Source organism: Oncorhynchus clarkii, chromosome 13 (genome assembly GCF_045791955.1).
Source record: "Oncorhynchus clarkii lewisi isolate Uvic-CL-2024 chromosome 13, UVic_Ocla_1.0, whole genome shotgun sequence".
In the NCBI taxonomy this organism is placed as follows: domain Eukaryota; kingdom Metazoa; phylum Chordata; class Actinopteri; order Salmoniformes; family Salmonidae; genus Oncorhynchus; species Oncorhynchus clarkii.
In genome coordinates, this window is record NC_092159.1 from 30,413,684 (window position 1) to 30,434,818 (window position 21,135).

The 21,135-nt window shown below is 44.0% G+C and overlaps 1 protein-coding gene across 1 annotated transcript; it reads left to right on the forward strand.

The window, feature by feature from the left end:
* The first annotated feature begins 10,133 nt into the window (after positions 1 to 10,133).
* On the forward strand, positions 10,134 to 19,598 carry LOC139424758 (zinc finger protein ZFP2-like). The gene is made up of 2 exons (XM_071176875.1): positions 10,134 to 10,501; positions 18,145 to 19,598. Exons 1-2 carry the CDS (start codon positions 10,171 to 10,173, stop codon positions 19,299 to 19,301), a joined length of 1,488 nt encoding a protein of 495 aa, XP_071032976.1. The 5' UTR covers positions 10,134 to 10,170; the 3' UTR covers positions 19,302 to 19,598.
* The last annotated feature ends 1,537 nt before the right edge of the window (positions 19,599 to 21,135 follow it).

Genomic DNA, 21,135 nt, shown 5'->3' on the forward strand with positions numbered 1-21,135 from the left:
AGGACAAGTATACTGGAATGCAGCCCTAGAACTAGTGAACTGGAATGCAGCCATAGAACAAGTGAACTGGAATGCAGCCCTAGGACAAGTGACCTGGAATGCAGCCCTAGGACAAGTGACTGGAATGCAGCCCTAGGACAAGTGGCTTTGAATGCAGCCGTAGGACAAGTTATCTGGAATGCTGCACTAGGACAAGTGTACTGGAATGCAGCTGTAGGACAAGTAACCTGGAATGCAGCCCTAGGACAAGTATACTGGAAAGCAGCCATAAGACAAGTGACCTGGAATGCAGCCATAGGACAAATGAACCGGAATGCAGCCCTATGGCAAGTGAACTGGAAAAGAGCCCTAGGACAAGTGACCTGGAATGCAAAAATAGGAAAAGTGTAGTGGAATGCAGCCCTAGGACAAGTGACCTGGAATGCAGCCCTAGGACAACTGAACTGGAATGCAGCCCTAGGACAAGTGAAATGGAATGTAGTCCTAGCACAAGTGAACTGGAATGCAGCCCTAGGACAAGTAGCTTTGAATGCAGCCGTAGGACAAGTGATCTGGAATGCTGCCCTAGGACAAGTGTGCTGGAATGCAGCTGTAGGACAAGTAACCTGGAATGCAGCCCTAGGACAAGTATACTGGAATGCAGTCTTAGGACAAGTAAACTGGAATGCAGCCCTAGGACAAGTCTACTGTAATGCAACCCTAGGACAAGTCTACTGGAACGCAGCCCTAGAACATAGTAAACTGGAATGCAGCCCTAGGACAAGTGACCTGGAATGCTGCCCTTGGACAAGTGAACTAGAGTTCAGCCCTAGAACAAGTGAAATGGACTGTAGCACTAGCACAAGTGAACTGGAATGAAGCCGTAGGACAAGTGTACTGGAATGCAGCCATAGGACAAGTGACCTGGAATGCAGCCCTAGGACAAGTGAACTGGAATGCAGCCCTAGGACAAATGAACTGGAATGCAGCCCTAGGACAAGTGAACTGGAATGGAGCCCTAGGACAAGCGAACTGGAATGCAGCCCTGGGACAAATGTACTGGAATGCAGCCGTAGGACAAGTGTACTGGAACGCAGCCCTGGGATAAGTGACCTGGAATGCAGCCCTAGGACAAGTGAACTGAAATGCAGCCCTAAGACAAGTGAACTGGGTTGCAGCCCAAGGACAAGTGAAATGGATTGCAGCCCAAGGACAAGTGACCTGGAATGCAGCCCAAGGACAATTGAACTGGAACGCAGCCCTAGGGCAAGTGAACTGGAATAAAGCCCTAAGACAAGTGAACTGGAATGCAGCCCTAGGACAAGTGAACTGGAATGCAGCCCTAGGACAAGTGAACTGGAATGCAGCCGTAGGACAAGTATACTGGAATGCAGCCCTAGGACAAGTGAACTGGATTGCAGCCCTAAGACAAGTGAACTGGAATGCAGCCCTAGGACAAGTGAACTGGAATGCAGCCCTAGGACAAGTGAACTGGAATGCAGCCGTAGGACAAGTATACTGGAATGCAGCCCTAGGACAAGTGAACTGGATTGCAGCCCTAGGACAAGTGACCTGGAATGCAGCCCTAGGACAAGTGACCTGGAAGGCAGCCCTAGGGAAAGCTAACTGGAATAAAGCCCTAGGACAAGAGAACTGGAATGCAGCCCTAGGACAAGTATACTGGAATGCAGCGCTAGAACTAGTGAACTGGAATGCAGCCCTAGGACACGTGAACTGGAATGCAGCCCTAGAACAAGTGAACTGGAATGCAGCCCTAGAACAATTGAACTGGAATGCAGCCCTAGGACAAGTGAAATGGATTGCAGCCCAAGGACAAGTGACCTGGAATGCAGCCCTAGGACAAGTGAACTGGAACGCAGCCCTAGGGCAAGTGAACTGGAATAAAGCCCTAGGACAAGAGAACTGGAATGCAGCCCTAGGACAAGTATACTGGAATGCAGCCCTAGAACTAGTGTACTGGAATGCAGCCCTAGAACACATGAACTGGAATGCAGCCCTAGAACAAGTGAACTGGAATGCAGCCCTAGGACAAGTGAACTGGAATGCAGCCCTCAGACAAGTGACTTTGAATGCAGCCCTAGGACAAGTGTAGTGGAATGCAGCCATAGGTCAAGTGTACTGGAATGCAGCCGTAGGACAAGTGACCTGGAATGCAGCCCTAGGACAAGTATACTGGAATTCAGCCCTAGGACAAGTGACCTGGAAAGCAGCCCTAGGACAAGTAAACTGGAATACAGCCCTAGGACAAGTGACCTGGATTGCAGCCCTAGGAATAGTGTAGTGGTATGCAGCCCTAGGACAAGTGAACTGGAATGCAGCCCTAGGACAAGTATACTGGAATGCAGACCTAGGACAAGTCTACTGGAATGCAGCCCTAGGACAAGTCTACTGGAATGCAGCCCTAGGACAAGTCTACTGGAACGCAGCCCTGGAACATAGTAAACTGGAATGCAGCCCTAGGACAAGTGAACTGGAATGCAGCCCTTGGACAAGTGAACTGGAATGCAGCCCTAGGACAAGTAAACTGGAATGCAGCCCTTGGACAAGTGAACTGGAATGCAGCCCTAGAACAAGTGAACTGGAATGCAGCCCTAGGACAAGTGACCTGGAATGCAGCCCTAGGACAAGTTATCTGGAATGCTGCACTAGGACAAGTGTACTGGAATGCAGCTGTAGGACAAGTAACATGGAATGCAGCCCTAGGACAAGTATACTGGAATGCAGACCTAGGACAAGTGACTTGGAATGCAGCCCTTGGACAGGTGAACTGGAATGCAGCCCTAGAACAAGTGAAATGGAATGTAGCCCTAGCACAAGTGAACTGGAATGAAGCCGTAGGACAAGTGTACTGGAATGCAGCCATAAGACAAGTGACCTGGAATGCAGCCCTAGGACAAGTGAACTGGATTGCAGCACTAGGACAAGTGAAATGGATTGCAGCCCTAGGACAAGTGATCTGGAATGCAGCCCTAGGACAAATGAACCGGAATGCAGCCCTAGGGCAAGTAGACTGGAAAAGAGCCCTAGGACAAGTGACCTGGAATGCAAAAATAGGAAAAGTGTAGTGGAATGCAGCCCTAGGACAAGTAACCTGGAATGCAGCCCTAGGACAAGTGAACTGGAATGCAGCCCTAGGACAAGTGAACTGGAATGCAGCCCTAGGACAAGTGAACTGGAATGCAGCCCTAGAACATTTGAACTGGAATGCAGCCCTAGGACAAGTGAAATGGATTGCAGCCCAATGACAAGTGACCTGGAATGCAGCCCTAGGACAAGTGAACTGGAACGCAGCCCTAGGGCAAGTGAACTGGAATAAAGCCCTAGGACAAGAGAACTGGAATGCAGCCCTAGGACAAGTATACTGGAATGCAGCCCTAGAACTAGTGAACTGGAATGCAGCCCTAGAACACGTGAACTGGAATGCAGCCCTAGAACAAGTGAACTGGAATGCAGCCCTAGAACAAGTGAACTGGAATGCAGCCCTAGGACAAGTGAACTGGAATGCAGCCCTCGGACAAGTGACTTTGAATGCAGCCCTAGGACAAGTGTAGTGGAAAGCAGCCATAGGTCAAGTGTACTGGAATGCAGCCGTAGGACAAGTGACCTGGAATGCAGCCCTAGGACAAGTATACTGGAATTCAGCCCTAGGACAAGTGACCTGGAAAGCAGCCCTAGGACAAGTAAACTGGAATACAGCCCTAGGACAAGTGACCTGTATTGCAGCCCTAGGAATATTGTAGTGGTATGCAGCCCTAGGACAAGTGAACTGGAATGCTGCCCTAGGACAAGTGTACTGGAATGCAGCCGTAGGACAAGTAACCTGGAATGCAGCCCTAGGACAAGTATACTGGAATGCAGACCTAGGACAAGTCTACTGGAATGCAGCCCTAGGACAAGTCTACTGGAATGCAGCCATAGGACAAGTCTACTGGAACGCAGCCCTGGAACATAGTAAACTGGAATGCAGCCCTAGGACAAGTGAACTGGAATGCAGCCCTTGGACAAGTGAACTGGAATGCAGCCCTAGGACAAGTGAACTGGAATGCAGCCCTTGGACAAGTGAACTGGAATGCAGCCCTAGAACAAGTGAACTGGAATGCAGCCCTAGGACAAGTGACCTGGAATGCAGCCCTAGGACAAGTGAACTGGAATGCAGCCCTAGGACAAGTGGCTTTGAATGCAGCCGTAGGACAAGTTATCTGGAATGCTGCACTAGGACAAGTGTACTGGAATGCAGCTGTAGGACAAGTAACCTGGAATGCAGCCCTAGGACAAGTATTTTGGAATGCAGACCTAGGACAAGTGACTTGGAATGCAGCCCTTGGACAGGTGAACTGGAATGCAGCCCTAGAACAAGTGAAATGGAATGTAGCCCTAGCACAAGTGAACTGGAATGAAGCCGTAGGACAAGTGTACTGGAATGCAGCCCTAGGACAAGTGAACTGGATTGCAGCCCTAGGACAAGTGAAATGGATTGCAGCCCTAGGACAAGTGATCTGGAATGCAGCCCTAGGACAAATGAACCGGAATGCAGCCCTAGGGCAAGTAGACTGGAAAAGAGCCCTAGGACAAGTGACCTGGAATGCAAAAATAGGAAAAGTGTAGTGGAATGCAGCCCTAGGACAAGTGACCTGGAATGCAGCCCTAGGACAAGTGAACTGGAATGCAGCCCTAGGACAAGTGAACTGGAATGCAGCCCTAGGACAAGTGAACTGGAATGCAGCCCTAGGACAAGTGAACTGGAATGCAGCCGTAGGACAAGTATACTGGAATGCAGCCCTAGGACAAGTGCACTGGAATGCAGCCCTAAGACAAGTGAACTGGATTGCAGCCCTAGGACAAGTGACCTGGAATGCAGCCCTAGGACAAGTGACCTGGAACGCAGCCCTAGGGCAAGTGAACTGGAATAAAGCCCTAGGACATGAGAACTGGAATGCAGCCCTAGGACAAGTATACTGGAATTCAGCCCTAGAACTAGTGAACTGGAATGCAGCCCTAGGACACGTGAACTGGAATGCAGCCCTAGAACAAGTGAACTGGAATGCAGCCCTAGAACATTTGAACTGGAATGCAGCCCTAGGACAAGTGAAATGGATTGCAGCCCAAGGACAAGTGACCTGGAATGCAGCCCTAGGACAAGTGAACTGGAACGCAGCCCTAGGGCAAGTGAACTGGAATAAAGCCCTAGGACAAGAGAACTGGAATGCAGCCCTAGGACAAGTATACTGGAATGCAGCCCTAGAACTAGTGAACTGGAATGCAGCCTTAGAACACGTGAACTGGAATGCAGCCCTAGAACAAGTGAACTGGAATGCAGCCCTAGAACAAGTGAACTGGAATGCAGCCCTAGGACAAGTAAACTGGAATGCAGCCCTCGGACAAGTAACTTTGAATGCAGCCCTAGGACAAGTGTAGTGGAATGCAGCCATAGGTCAAGTGTACTGGAATGCAGCCGTAGGACAAGTGACCTGGAATGCAGCCCTAGGACAAGTATACTGGAATTCAGCCCTAGGACAAGTGACCTGGAAAGCAGCCCTAGGACAAGTAAACTGGAATACAGCCCTAGGACAAGTGACCTGGATTGCAGCCCTAGGAATAGTGTAGTGGTATGCAGCCCTAGGACATGTGAACTGGAATGCTGCCCTAGGACAAGTGTACTGGAATGCAGCCGTAGGACAAGTAACCTGGAATGCAGCCCTAGGACAAGTATACTGGAATGCAGACCTAGGACAAGTCTACTGGAATGCAGCCCTAGGACAAGTCTACTGGAACGCAGCCCTGGAACATAGTAAACTGGAATTCAGCCCTAGGACAAGTGAACTGGAATGCAGCCCTTGGACAAGTGAACTGGAATGCAGCCCTAGGACAAGTGAACTGGAATGCAGCCCTTGGACAAGTGAACTGGAATGCAGCCCTAGGACAAGTGAATTGGAATGCAGCCCTAGGACAAGTGAATTGGAATGCAGCCCTAGGACAAGTGTCCTGGATTGCAGTCCTAGGACAAGTGGACTGAAATGTAGCCCTAGGACAAGTGGACTGAAATGTAGCCCTAGAACAAGTGAACTGGAATGCAGCCCTTGGACAAGTGAACTGGAACAAAGTCTTGTTGTTGTCTGGTAAATATTGTCTATCTAATAAGGTGAAAGAAGCATCATACAAACTCATTCATAGAATCTTCCCTGTAAAGTCCTTTATTATACACAGATTTAAAATAGCTATTAATAACAAATGTGTATTTTGTGATTGTGACCCAGAGACTCTTGACCATTTTTTGGGGGACTCCTCTCATGTCAGAAGATTTTATTTTAAAATAAACAACTATTAATGCTAATCTGATATTATGTTTTATTTTGATCCAAATGATATGGACCCTGATTTAACTTTCATTGTTCATTTATTTATCTTTCATGGAAGATTCTTTGTCCATAAAATGAAGTGGACAAACCCCTCTTCACACGATTTAAGATATCATTTAAATATTATTTTTGAAGTGATCAGTAAATGTAAAAACAAAAAAGCAATAAGTATTTAACAAATTGAAAATGAATATTGATATGTAATACCCCTGTTTGTTAGGTTAATGTACTCTTGTTTGTATATTTCTGTTTTTTTGTTTTTGTATTTGTTGTGTTCATAATAAAAACTAAGTTACTAAGTCTTTAACGACACTGTTGTTACACTGGTGAGTAAAAACTCATGCTTCCTAAACTAAAATCTACATTTTCCTCAACTGCGTCCAGTCAGCAGATGGACGAGATGCCGCTTAGGCCCCGTTGTGACTCCGTCAATAATTCAGCAGAGCAAGTTTGTATGAAGGTCTGGTTATTAAATGGGTACATAGTTCAATAGTAATATCCTGTAACACCCTCTGGTGATGAACTTTGCTGCCCTGTTTCCAGTTGTCCACATTTCTGGGAGAACCTATTCAAGTAAGTAAGTAAATAGATTTTGAAAATGGAAAAAAAACCGATTATATTATTAGCTAACTAGCTACAGTGCAGGCTAACTCAAATGAGCTGCTAAATGAGCTATCTAGACAACTTCAAATACTGTATAGATAGCTAGCTAAGTGAATTAAATATCACCAGCTACCTAACTTCATATTAGCTAGCTATCTTGATGTATGTATCATTGTAAAAAACAAACTCCAAATGCATTTGTAGGTAGCTAGCTAACAGCCATGGAGGAGGGTGAAAGGATAGCAGCCCCAACTGTCAATGAGAGAGGAGGCTATTCTGGATAGGGCAGGTACTTTTGTGTAGTTCCTGGCTCTAGAAGTGAAGACGGAGATAATAGGACCAACATATTCAGTGTGGTGTAATTTGACTAGAATGAAGTCTGTTTCTTGTGAGGTTTTCTGTCCTCAGATAAAGAGCGCTATGAAAGCCAGTCTACATATGAAGAGGTCCCAATGAAGAGCAGTGGTTCTCAGTCCTGGGGACTCAGAGGCACATTGTTGTTTTTGCCTCAGCACTGCACAGCTGATTCAAATGATCAACTCATCATCAAGCTTCAAGTAGTATTTATGTATTCATTTGTGATGCTATCCTTGATATGATCATGTTATTGTCACATGCTACACATGTACATATGTGTGTCCATGCATCTATCAATCCAATGTTGTCATGATTTGTTATCAGGGATATTATACTTTAGTAATCCACAATGACCTGGTGATGTAACAGTCTAATAATTACATTGTCTTCCATATTCCTACAGATACCTTGTAACTGGAGATTCCTTCAAAACTATTGCCTATAGTTACCGTGTAGGGCACTGCAAGGTTGGGTGACCAGGGTCATCTGGGACTGCCTCCCGGAGGAATTCAGGTGTGTGAAGGCTACCGTGAAGAATTGTAAGACACTTCATTACTTCTATAACTAACTAGCTAAATTGTTTGTCCTTGTGGGTCGGTTCATGTTTTTCAGCATGAAGTGCTCTGCAGCCACTTAATGTGGTGTGGACACCAGGTGAGGCCACACACTCAGATTCCTGTTGAACACTGTCGCTTTAACTACCTTATTTTCTCAATAACATTCTCTCTCCTTCACTTCATCCCTCTCTCCCCTTCTCCCTAAATCCTCTAGGTTATATCAGCTGTGTCGGTGAACCACTCCTCCTGGCTACATAGAGGACACAGCATGATCAGAGGTGAGAGGTCAATTGGTCAGGTCAACAGAAAGTATTATTAAAGAGATGCTTTACATTGAAATACAGATAGATGCAGTAGTCCCATAGTTAATGATCCCAGGTCAGTTTTGCATTTCACCTCCTGATTGATGACTAACAATGTTAGAATAAAAAATAAAAACACAAGGCTTAAACATGCTCTCTCTCTCGTCTGCAGATATGTTTTGTTGTGAGAGGATGCCAACCCCCAGTCCCATCATCGCCACCTCACCACTTTTAAGATAACCTTTGGGCCGACTAGAGACACTATTATGTAATTGTGATGAACTGAGAGAATATTTAGCTGCCTTCCCTGCTCCTATGTGTTTACCTCTTTCCCTTTCTGTCTTTTACACCTCCTCCTATTTCTTCCTCTGTTTTTATAATTCACAACAGATGTGCATTGAAGTACAGATTGAACTTGTATTGATAACACTTGGATAATGAGCTTTTCCATAAATGTTTCACATTCTCTACTGGTTGAAATGAAGTGTAATGTGATGAAATACTCCACCTATCCTGTGTTTATCAGATCAATGCAGATGAAGGAAATTAGATATTGAGATGAACCGGTGTTAAGAGTATTTACATGATGCATAGGAAGTGTAGTGTAGTGTTTTTTAACATTATATTTCTGTATATATTAATTAACTAGTTAAATCCTGTTTCTAGTCTATTAGTTACGATGTGTAACCATTGATGTCCCAGGACCAAGATTGGTAAATACTGTTGAAGTGTATAATTGTAATACATACATGCAGACACAGCATCATTCAAAGACTGGAATTTGATACTCCTGGTATTGGATATGACTGAAAAATAATCTCAAATACATTCATACCTAAACTGCACCTTTATTTGCCAAGGTAGAGTACATGATCAGTGAATATATTAAATGTACAGGCTACAATGTGGGGATCTCATGCATGGTAATAACTACATGTATATACGACTTGCATCCTTGGTACAACATGATATTATATTCTACTCAATCCATAGGCTTCATTAATGTCATTCAGGCTGTTTGAAAATATTTTTATTTAAAAAAAAAGATTTCCACGACAATAGCTAGCTACGTGATGTCATCTATCTGCAAGGAACGCTTACAAAATTGTACATTAAATTTGCAGTAAATTCTTCAGCTAGATTCTATACATCCACTGTTTCACAAAACGACAACCTGGTTTGCTGGTTGTTTCAGGAGTCACTAAAACAGCCAGAATTACAATGTCATATTAATGTCACAACACCCATAAAGCTAGCCAGCTTAACGTAAAGCTAACTGCTAAATCGCGATTTTCGTAAATGAACTATGATTTTCCTGTCAACTGTACATGTTTTTTACTGACGTTATAATCCTTTACATTTCTGTCCAGTTCTGTGTAGGGGTACACCTCTCTCCTAGTATTTCTGTCCGCCATCTTCGCTGATGAAAGTCAAACAGTCACTAGTCTCTGGTGCAGCAGCGTTCTACCGGTCCTACAGTCACGAGTGCAGCAGCCTCCAAGTGCCGGACCGGTAGAACGTTTAGATGCGATGGAACGGTTGACCCCAAAAAATTATTCACAGAAAAAATATATTGACTGATATTGATTTATTTAGGGGGGGCTAATGAATATTTTAGTTCTAGTGACGTCCCTGATTCCTACCCTTTAACCTTTTGTCTGAAAATAACATATACATTTTACTCAACTGCGTTACCCACTCCAATCAGCAGATGGCTGTGTGGGAATTTATGGTTATGCGGCTAGTGTGACGTCTAATCTAGTGGACGGAAATCTTCTTTCAACAGCAGCAACAATAGTTAGTCAGACACCTCAGTAGCTTGCAAGACAAAATAGCCGAACCAATATATCGCTTTAGTGTATATTAGCCACTGTGTTTTAAACCCACTTCTGTCGTCTTGGTTAGTTTTCCGATTTAATTTCATATTTACGGTGTTGTTATTATTCAGCTAGCGGTCTGGTTAAGTTAGCATTAGCCTAGCTAACATCCCCGACCATGCGGTCACTAAGCTACTCTCCTTCTAATGAAGATGAGGATATCACAGTAAAACAAGAAGTAGAGGGCGAGGCCGTTACTGTGAAAGAAGAGGCAGACATGTTCAGAGTGAAAGAGGAGGAGGATGTTACAGTAAAAGGAGAGGATGAAGCAGTTTATGGAGTGAAAGAGGAGGAGGAGATGACTGTTACATCCAAAAAGGAGGAGGAAGAAGAGGAGGAAACTGGATATCTGGGCCCGGTTTCCCAAACGCATCTTAAGGCATCCAATGGTTCTAACGATGAATTAAGCCATAAGATGGTTTTGAGAAACCGTTCCCTGATTAACACTAGTAAGTACTGTCTTAAAAACAGAGGCACAAACTCTGCAGTTGAACTGATGTTAGGTGTTAAAGCAGAAATCTACAATTGCTACATCCATATTGTGACTTTTCAATTATTTATTTATAGCCATTGATTCTTGAAGAATATAACATGTATAACACATGCCTCATGAGCTTAGTTCAACTGTTGTACCCCATCAGAACCCCAAATAAGCTTTTTTTACTATAATGTTTAGAAACAATGTAAATCAACACTGTATCGCCTCAACATGGTTAATACTATAATGTTGATATCATGGATGGTCAGTCCTTGCATCCATAGGTCTGTCTGTCTGTAGTTACATTTCTCCAACCTCATAATCATTTTATTACCAGAACAGTGGTGGAATGACAGATTTGTTATTGTTTGAACTGCAAATTGCTGGGTTGTGTGGGTTTTTTAAACCGCAACAAAATGGCTGTCCAGAGGCTTGGTTTGGTAAACAGCTGAGGGATGGGAGAAGGAGAAGTGTAACCACTCTCACATTCATAGAGAGAGCTATTGTAGCAACTGTAACCTAACACCTAGCGACCTCGTCAAGAAGTTCAGACATCTTGGCGTAACAGTTATAAGGTGTTGGCTTGACAGTCGCTGGACCCAAGTTTGAGTTCAGCTCAGGGCTACCCCCAGAATTCACTACACTATGAATACAAGGACTGTCCATCCATGATGTCATAATGATAGTTTTACCAGGTTTCTCGGCTATATAGTATATTCTAGAATTCATCCATGATGTCATAATGATAGGCTAACCAGGTTTCTAGGCTATATAGTATGTTCTATCATTGCCCGTGTAGATTTCCTGTGGGGGTCAAATTATTAGAGCGTTTGATAAGTCATTGTATAATATTCAGCCAATGTTTTTTCATGCCCTTACATTAAAGGCAAGACATATCTAGTTTCAATTACATTCATAAATTGGTTTGAAAGCTTTGTTTGTAACCCTTCTCAAAGTTGGTGCCTTGGCGGATAAAAAAAAAAGTTTGTCATGAAACACTATTTTTTATTTATTTAAATGTAACCTTTATTTAACTAGTCAAGTCAGTTAAGAACAAATTCTTATTTACAATGACTGCCTACCCCGGACGACGCTGGGCCAATTGTGCGCCCCCCTATGGGACTCCCAACCACGGACGTTTGTGATACAGCCTGGATTTGGACCAGGGTGTCTGTAGTGACACCTCAAGCACTGAGATGCAGTATCTGCTGTGCCACTCGAGAGCCCCAGAATCATGTTCCAGTGCTGTCCCCAACTAAAATACATATTGGTCAACCAAGAGTCATTTTCTTTCTACCAATCGCCCCATGTGTTTTTATAAAATCTATATGTACTGAACTTGTCTGATGCTTTAAGCACGCTGTTTGATTAAATAAATTATACACACAAATGACCAGAGGGAGCCAGTCGTCACTATGACCCGACCAGAGGGAGCCGGTCGTCAACATGACCCGACCAGAGGGAGCCGGTCGTCAACGTGACCCGACCAGGGGGTGCCCCCCCCCTCTGCTGCTGGACTTCATAACTTCTGCTGTTCTGCTCCTGAAATTTTCAGTAATAGACTACACCAGCAGTCAGCAACCTTTTCCAGTTGGAGGGTCAATTTATCTGACCATTTCTACCAATCTGTGTGCCAGTTATGATTTTCATATGTACATTTTCCTGAAACAGTTTAATTTGCTGTATATGGATTTGCTATAGTGGCTAACGCCCTTGTCCTGAAGCTAGCACCAGTTAGCCTCGAGCCAGGTGCATCTACCGGCTAGCAAACAAAATTACTCCAGCTACAATACCTCTTGCGTAGTAATGACTACCTAACGGCTTCCCTGGTTCATATATTGCTGTTCACTGGACCCTATGATCACTTGGCTACATAGCTGATGCCTGCTGGACTGTTCATTAATCACAGTTCTCCATTTTGTTTAACTGTCTGCCCCAGCCTCGAACTCAGGCCCTGTGTGTAGTTAACTGATCCTCTCTGCCCATTCATCGCCATTTTACCTGTTGTTGTTGTCTTAGCTGATTAACTGTTGTCTTACCCGTTGTCTTAGCTAGCTCTCCCAATCAACACGTGATTGCTTTATGCCTCGCTTTATGTCTCTCTAATACCAATAATCCTTGTATACTGTTGTGTAGGGTAGTTATCATTGTTTTGTTTTACTGCATAGCCCCTAGTCCCACTCAACATGCCTCAGAGAACTCATTTGTCCCACCTCCCACACATGCGGTGACCTCACCTAGCATAACTGGTGCCTCCAGTAGATGCAACCGCTTATCGTCACTCAATGCCTAGGTTTACCTCTACTGTACCCGCACCCTACCATACCCCTCTCTGTACATTATGCCTTGAATCTATCCTGCCACGCCCAGAAATCTGCTCCTTTTATTCTCTGTTCACAACGCACTAGACGACCAGTTCTGATAGCCTTTAGCCGTACCCTCATCCTACTCTTCTGTTCCTCGGGTGATGTAGAGGTTAACCCAGACCCTGCGTGTCCCCAGGCTCTCTCATTTGTTGACTTCTGTAACCATAAAAGCCTTGGTTTCATGCATGTTAACATCAGATGCCTCCTCCCTAAGTTTGTTTTACTCACTGCTTTAGCACACTCCGCCAACCTTGATGTCCTTGCTGTGTCTGAATCCTGGCTTTGGAAGGCCACCAAAAATTCTGAAATTTCCATCCCCATCTTCAACATTTTCCGTCAAGATAGAACTGCCAAAGAGGGGAGGAGTTGCAATCTACTGCAGAGGATGGCCTGCAAAGTTCTATCATACTTTCCAGGTCCATGCCCAAACAGTTCGAGATTCTAATTTTAAAAATGAATTTCTCCAGAAATAAGTCTCTCCCTCTCTCTCTCTGTTGCAGTGTGTTACAGATCCCCCTCAGCTCCCAGCTTTGCCCTGGACACCATATGTGAATTTATTGCCCCCCATCTATCTTCAGAGTTTGTTCTGTTAGGTGACCGAAACTGGGATATGCTTAACCTCTCTAGGGGGTGTGGGACGCTACCATCCCACATAGCCAACATCCAGTGGAATTGCAGAGTGCCAAATTCAAAAACAGAAATACTCATTATAAAAATGCATGAAACATACAAGTGTTATACATCGGTTTAAAGATGAACTCCTTGTTAATCCAACCACGGTGTCAGATTTCAAAAAGGCTTAAGGCGAAAGCATACCATGCAATTATCTGAGATCAGCGCCCAGCAGACAAATCATTACAAACAGTTACCAGCCAAGTAGAGGAGTTACACAAGTCAGAAATAGCAATAAAATTAATCACTTACCTTTGATGATCTTCATATCGTTGCCCTCACAAGACTCCCATTTACTCAATAAATGTTAGTTTTGTTCGATAAAGTCTCTTTATATCCAAAAACCTCTGTTTGGTTCACGTGTTTTGTTTAATAATCCACAGGCTCAAAAGCAATCACAACAGCCAGACGAAAAGTATCAGTAAAGTTCGTAGGAACATGTCAAACGGTGTTTATTATCAATCCTCAGGTTGTTTTTAGCCTAAATAAGCCGGACAATAACGTTGTCAATATAAAGAGTAAACAAGAAAGGCGCTCTCTCGGTGTCACACATGAAACATCTCTGGGACACTAAATGTGCCACTCATTCAGAGTGGTCTTACTCTCATTTTTCAGAATGCAAGCCTGAAATCATTTCTAAAGACTGACGTCTAGTGGATACCATAGGAAGTGCAATTTGAGTCCTAAGTCAATCAAATCTGTATAGGCATTCAATAGAAAACTACAAAAATATAAAAATCCCACTTCCTGGATGAATTTTTATCAGGTTTTCGCCTGTCATATAAGTTCTGTTATACTCACAGACATTATTTTAACAGTTTTGTAAACTGTGTTTTCTATCCAAATCTACCAACTTTGCTTTTCATACGGAAGTGAAAATAGTGCCCCCTACCCTAGTGAGGTTAACACCCTGGCCGTCCTACAATCCAAGATAGATGCCCTCAATCTCACACAAATTATCAAGGAACCCACCAGGTAAAGCCCTAAATCTGTAAACATGGGCACCCTCATAGATATTATCCTGACCAACTTGCCCTCCAAATACACCTCTGCTGTTTTCAATCAGGATCTCAGCGATCACTACCTCATTGCCTGCATCCGTTAGGGGTCCGCGGTCAAACGACTACCCCTCATCATTGTCAAACGCTCCCTAAAACACTTCTGCAAGCAGGCCTTTCTAATCGACCTGGCCCGGGTATCCTGGAAGGATATTGACCTCATCCTGTCAGTAGGGGATGCCTGGTTGTTCTTTAATTGTAATTTCCTCACCACCTTAAATAAGCATGCCCTTTCAAAAATGTAGAACTAAGAACAGATATAGCCCTTGGTTCACTCCAGACCTGACTGCCCTCGACCAGCACAAAAACATTGAATACTCTCTGCGATATGCAACTTTTCAGAGAAGTCGGGAACCGATATACACAGTCAGTTAGGAAAACAAAGGCTAGCTTTTTCAAACAGAAATTTGCACCCTGTAGCTCTGAGGCTAGGAAACACTGTCACCACCGATAACTCCACGATAATCGAGAATTTCAACCAGCCTTTCTCTACGGCTGGCCATGCTTTCCTCCTGGCTACCCCAACTCTGGCCAACAGCTCCCCACGCCCTGCAGCTACTTCCCCAAGCCTCCCCAGCTTCTCCTTCACCCAAATCCAGATAGCTGATGTTCTGAAAGAGTTGCAAAACCTGGACCCGTACAAATCAGCTGGGCTAGACAATCTGGACCCTCTCTTTCTAAAATGATCCTCCGCCATTGTGGCAACCCCTATTACTAGTCTGTTCAACCTCTCTTTCGTATCGTCCGAGATTCCTAAAGATTGGAACGCTTCCACGGTCATCCCCCTCTTTAAAGTGGGTGGCACTGTAGACCCAAACTATTACAGACCTATATCCATCCTGCCCTGCCATTCTAAAGTCTTCGAAAGTCAAGTTAACAAATAGATCACTGACCATTTTGAATCCCACCATACCTTCTCTGCTGTGCAATCCAGTTTCCGAGCTGGTCACGGGTGCACCTCAGCCACGCTCAAGGTACTAAACGATGTAACAGCTATTGATAAAAGACAGTACTGTGCAGCCGTCTTCATCAACCTAGCCAAGGCTTTCGACTTTGTCAATCACCGTATTCTTATCGGCAGACTCAACAGCCTTCGTTTTTCAAATGACTGACTCGCCTGGTTCACCAACTACTTCTCAGACAGAGTTCAGTGTGTCAAATCGGAGGGCCTTTTGTCCGGACCTCTGGCAGTCTCTATGGAGGTACCACAGGGTTCAATTCTCAGACCGACTCTTTTCTTTGTATATACCAACGATGTTGCTCTTGCTGCGGGTGATTCCTTGATCCACCTCTACGCAGATGACACCATTCTGTATACATCTGGCCCTTCTTTGGACACTGTGTTAACAAACCTCCAAACGCGCTTCAGTGCCATTCAACACTCCATCCATGGCCTCCAACTGCTCTTAAACGATAGCAAAAATAAATGTATGCTCTTCAACCGATCGCTGCCCCCCCAGCACCACTACTCTGGATGGTTCTATCTTAGAATATGTGGACAACTATAAATACCTAGGTGTTTGGCTAGACTGTAAACTCTCCTTCCAGACTAATATTAAGCATTTCCAATCCAAAATTAAGTCTTCCTATTTCGCATCAAAGCTACCTTCACTCACGCTGCCAAATATACCCTCGTAAAACTTATCCTACCGATCCTTGACTGTGGCGATGTCATTTTCAAAATAGCCTCCAACACTCTACTCAGCAAACTGGATTAAATCTAGCACAGTGCCATCCATTTTGTTACCAAAGCCCCATATACCACCCACCACTAGGACCTGTATGCTTTCGTCGGCTGGCCCTCGCCACGTGTTCGTCGCCAAACCAACTGGCTCCAGGTCATCTATAAGTCTTTGCTAGGCCGCCTTCACTCAGCTCACTGGTCACCATAGCAACACCCACCCATAGCACGTGCTCCAGGAGGTATATCTCACTGGTCATCCCCAAAGCCAACACCTACTTTGGCCGCATTTCCTTCCAGTTCTCTGCTGCCAATGACTGGAACGAATTGCAAAAATCGCTGAAGTTGGAGACATATCTCCCTCACTAACTTTAAGCATCAGCTATCTGAGCAGCTTACCTCACCGATTGCTGATAGCCCATCCAACTGCCTACCTCATCCCCATGTTTTTATTGATTTTTTTTTGCTCTTTTGCACACCAGTATTTCTACCTGCACATCTATCACTCGTGTTAATTTGTTTAATACTTCGCTACTATGACCTGTTTATTGCCTTACCTTCGTACTCCATTTGCACACTGTATATAGATTTTTCTATTGTGTTGTTGACTGTACTTTTGTTTCTCACTTGTAACTCTGTGTTGTTTTTGTCGCACTGCTTTGCTTTATCTTGGCCAGGTTGCAGTTGAGAACTTGTTCTCATCTAGCCTACCTGGTTAAATAAAGGTGAAATATATCTATATTTTTAAATAGTAGCTTTTTTGACAACACTCAAATCGATACGGTCATTAACGCAGTTCTTCAATAATTACACATAATTCTTAATACTGTAGCTGTTTAGTTACAGTCACATGTTCAACTATCATCAGAAGATCCAGGAAATAATTTTCTGAATGCCAGTCAAATGACAAACATCACGACATAACAACAATCAAAGTGCTTCTTCATTCATTACTATGGTAAAGACAGTTATGCCATGTTCCATGTTGGATCCAACATCCCTAACAAATTGTTGTTTATAATGTTATTGTCTGCTTGATTTACTGTAGGGTCTCGTTGGTCTGTTTGCACACAGAGATACTTTGCTCATAATGTGTAGAGAACTGTTCCTTGATGGATAGGCTATTGTACAACACAGAGCTGTTTTCCTATATTTGTTGTTAGGTGGGTCCTACAGTAGGTCTATGTTATTGTTAGGTGAAATTATGGGTCCTACAGTAGATCTATGCAAACTGCCAATTTGTCAAACAGTGTACAAACTCTCATTGTCAGGCTGATGAAAAGGCCAAAGAGCATTTTACTGGTTGAAGTGTTTTTTAAGTACAAAGCGGTTGATTTGCAATGATGTACACAAACATTATATTAAGCAGGACATTCAAAAGAGCCTGACAATTATAATCCAAAGCGTGAAATGCATTCATTAGCAACCTGGAGATGGAGGTTACTCCCCTGAGTTTCCCCCATTCAGAATACATTGTGAAAGACGAAAACCTTTGCTCACCATTTTTGCTCCAGGCAGATATACTACATACAATTTTAGCAAACACAGAAAGGGGCCTATATTGGAGACCAAAAGTCGCCTGGCACACTGCTTAGAGTTTCAACAACATGAATAACTAATTTCTAGTCTACAAACATAGATGTTGCTACTAATTTGAAAACAAGACAAAATATGACTATTGTTGCTCATTTTAAGACAAATGTCAAATAATCATTACATTCATTACAGACGTCAATTGTTGCCAACAGCGTAGCCATGATGTTGTACATCACCTTATACAGTGGATTTCTGCTGTTGTGGGCCTTTAACCATCTGTATGACTTTGTCATTCACACAGGAGAGAGAACTGTCTACCATGGGTCCTCTTGGGAGCCTCAACAACCTCATGATGCTGACAAGGCAGAGAAGAGTCTCTCTAGATCAGAACTCCTCAAGAAACACCAGCAGACACCCACAGGAAATAAATCTCATTGCTGCTCTGACTGTGGGAAAAGATTCACCTCATCAGCAGGCATTAAAATTCATCAGAGAATCCACACTTTAGAGAAACCATATTGCTGTGATCAATGTGGGAAGAGGTTTACTCAGCTATGCAACCTAATATCACACCAGAGAATACACACAGGAGAGAAACCTTATAGCTGTGATCAATGTGGGAAGAGTTTTACTCAGCTATGCACACTAATATCACACCAGAGAATACACACAGGAGAGAAACCGTACAGCTGTGATGAATGTGGGAAGAGTTTTGCAAGGTCGAGCAATCTGATTCTTCACCAGAGAACACACACAGGAGAGAAACCTTATATCTGTGATCAATGTGGGAAGAGTTTTACTCAGCTAAGCAGCCTGATATCACACCAGAGAAAACACACAGGAGAGAAACCATATAGCTGTGATGAATGTGGGAAGAGTTTTGCAAGGTCGAGCAATCTGACTCTTCACCAGAGAACACACACAGGAGAGAACCCCTATAGTTGTACTCAATGTGGGAAGTTTTTTTTTACATCTAGCCATCTGAAGATACACCAGAGAAGACACACAGGAGAGAAACCGTATAGCTGTACTCAATGTGGGAAGTGTTTTGTTCAATCTAGCCATCTGAAGAAACACCAGAGAACACACACAGGAGAGAAACCTTATAGCTGTACTCAATGTGGGAAGAGTTTTGTTCAATCTGGGGAACTGAAGATACACCAGAGAACACACACAGGAGAGAAACCCTATTGCTGTTCTCAATGTGGGAAGAGTTTTGTTCAATCTAGCCATCTGAAGAAACACCAGAGAACACACACAGGAGAAAAACCCTATAGCTGTGATCAATGTGGGAAGCATTTTACTCAGTCAAGCCACTTGATCGCACACCAGAGAACACACACAGGAGAGAAACCTCATAGCTGTACTCAATGTGGGAAAAGTTTTACTCAGTCAAGCCACCTGATATCACACCAGAGAACACATACAGGAGATAAATCTTATAGCTGTGATATATAGATATCTGATTAAACATCAGAAAATACATGCATGAAGGAGTTTTTTCATGATATCAAACATTGTAGAAGGAGTATTTGGGTGCTGATTGTCTCAAGGTTGGGCAGTCAAAACGTTTTGTGTTTTGCTTTTAGCCAGTGCATCACAATTTATTTTGACTAAGTTTTTCCCGTATTGGAGATGAGTTTTGTTTGGGCTCTTTCCAAGGGGACGAGAGTTCTAGAGGCAAGTGGAGTTTTAGGAAGACATGAGTTCTAGAAGCTAGTGAGTTTTAAGGATTCTATAGAAAGAAAAAGAAAACATACGATTGTATATTATTATTTAGAAATAAATGTTTTTTATTGTTTTTAATTGTTGACAGCCAGTAGACACCATGTTTATATTGTAGAAGGTGAAGTATTGTAGTAGATTATGTGAAATGGAAGTTATTTTCTGTTGGTGGTGCGCAAACTTTTCCGAAAACAAGATAGGATATATTTGTTGTTTTTAGGGGGAAAGTGTTACAGGCTTTCGTTTTTCCATTTATGTTTTGAGGTTGGACTTTAGCACGTAGGAAAGGGGGATACCTAGTCTGTACAACTGAATGCATTCAACGGAAATGTGTCTTCAGTGCACTGATTGGTGTCACTTCGTTAGCACGTAGGACGCACTGATTGGTGTCACCTCGTTAGCACGTCCAGCTTGTTAGCACGTAGCACGCACTGATTGGTGTCACCTCGTTAGTCAGTATGTGTTACATCTGTGCTGGCTTGTCCATCTCGTTAGTGGGAAGGTGTTTCACCTGACCTGGTCCTATTTAAGAGTGTCTGGCCCAGTGCTCCAGTTGTCTTGATAGATGTGGAGAGTCAACACCTTTAGTTGCGCCACACTTTTGGTTTAAGATGTTTTTATTTCAGGTTGAAGCTTCTTTCTGAAGAGAGCTTTTTTTTTTTGAAGAAAAAAAAAAATGAATACAAACAAGCAAACCTGGTCGGTTCTGGGGATTGGTATAGCAAATACCGTAAGATTTTCATGGACTGAAAAGGAGATGGAACCTTGGGGCAGGGAAACTTTTGCAAGGACCATATAAATGGGATGCCTTAGGATAGAGGTGAAGGAAGTACTCTGCCTTCAAGGCAACCCAAATGAAAAGGGTTTTGATGTGACGTTTCACAAGCAAGAGAAACATGATGATGTATTGAAGATGGCAAAGGAAGCGGAAAGAAAAGGACCCCTGTGCCATTATGCGGTGACCAGCCTGGCAAAGAACAACTTCAGGGTGGTCACCGTAAACATGTACAATCCGCACGTGAAGGATGAAGAAGTGAGGGCCTTTCTGGGGAGATACATGGACAATGTCTCCTCAGCGAGGTACCTCAGGGACTCCCTGGGTTTCTGGAACGGGAGGAGAGGGTTCCAGGCGTTACTCAGGGAGTCCCCGAAGAGTGTGGATGGCTACCTCCATCCTCCGGCGATGTTCTCCCTGGGGGCTGACAGGGGAACACTCTACTATGCACGTCAGCCCCCGTTCTGCAGGCGTTGTATGGCCTACGGCCATATCCTGGCCTCGTGCAGCGCCAAGAAATGTCGTTTTTGTGGGTCGGAAGAGCACGAGGCCAAGGAGTGTGACGAGCCCAAGGCTTGCCACGGGTGTGGCTCAAGAGCACACCTGTGGCGTGATTGCCCGGCTCGTCACAGGTCATACGCGTCTGCAGCTGGGGGGGGAGCGGGGGATGGGGGGAGGAAAGAAAGGACGCGTGCGGATTGCATGGATGGCACAGGGGAAAAGACGGCGCAGGAAGAAGATGGGAAGAAGGATGAGGTGGGAAGAAAGAGGCGAGGAGAAGAAAAGAATGGA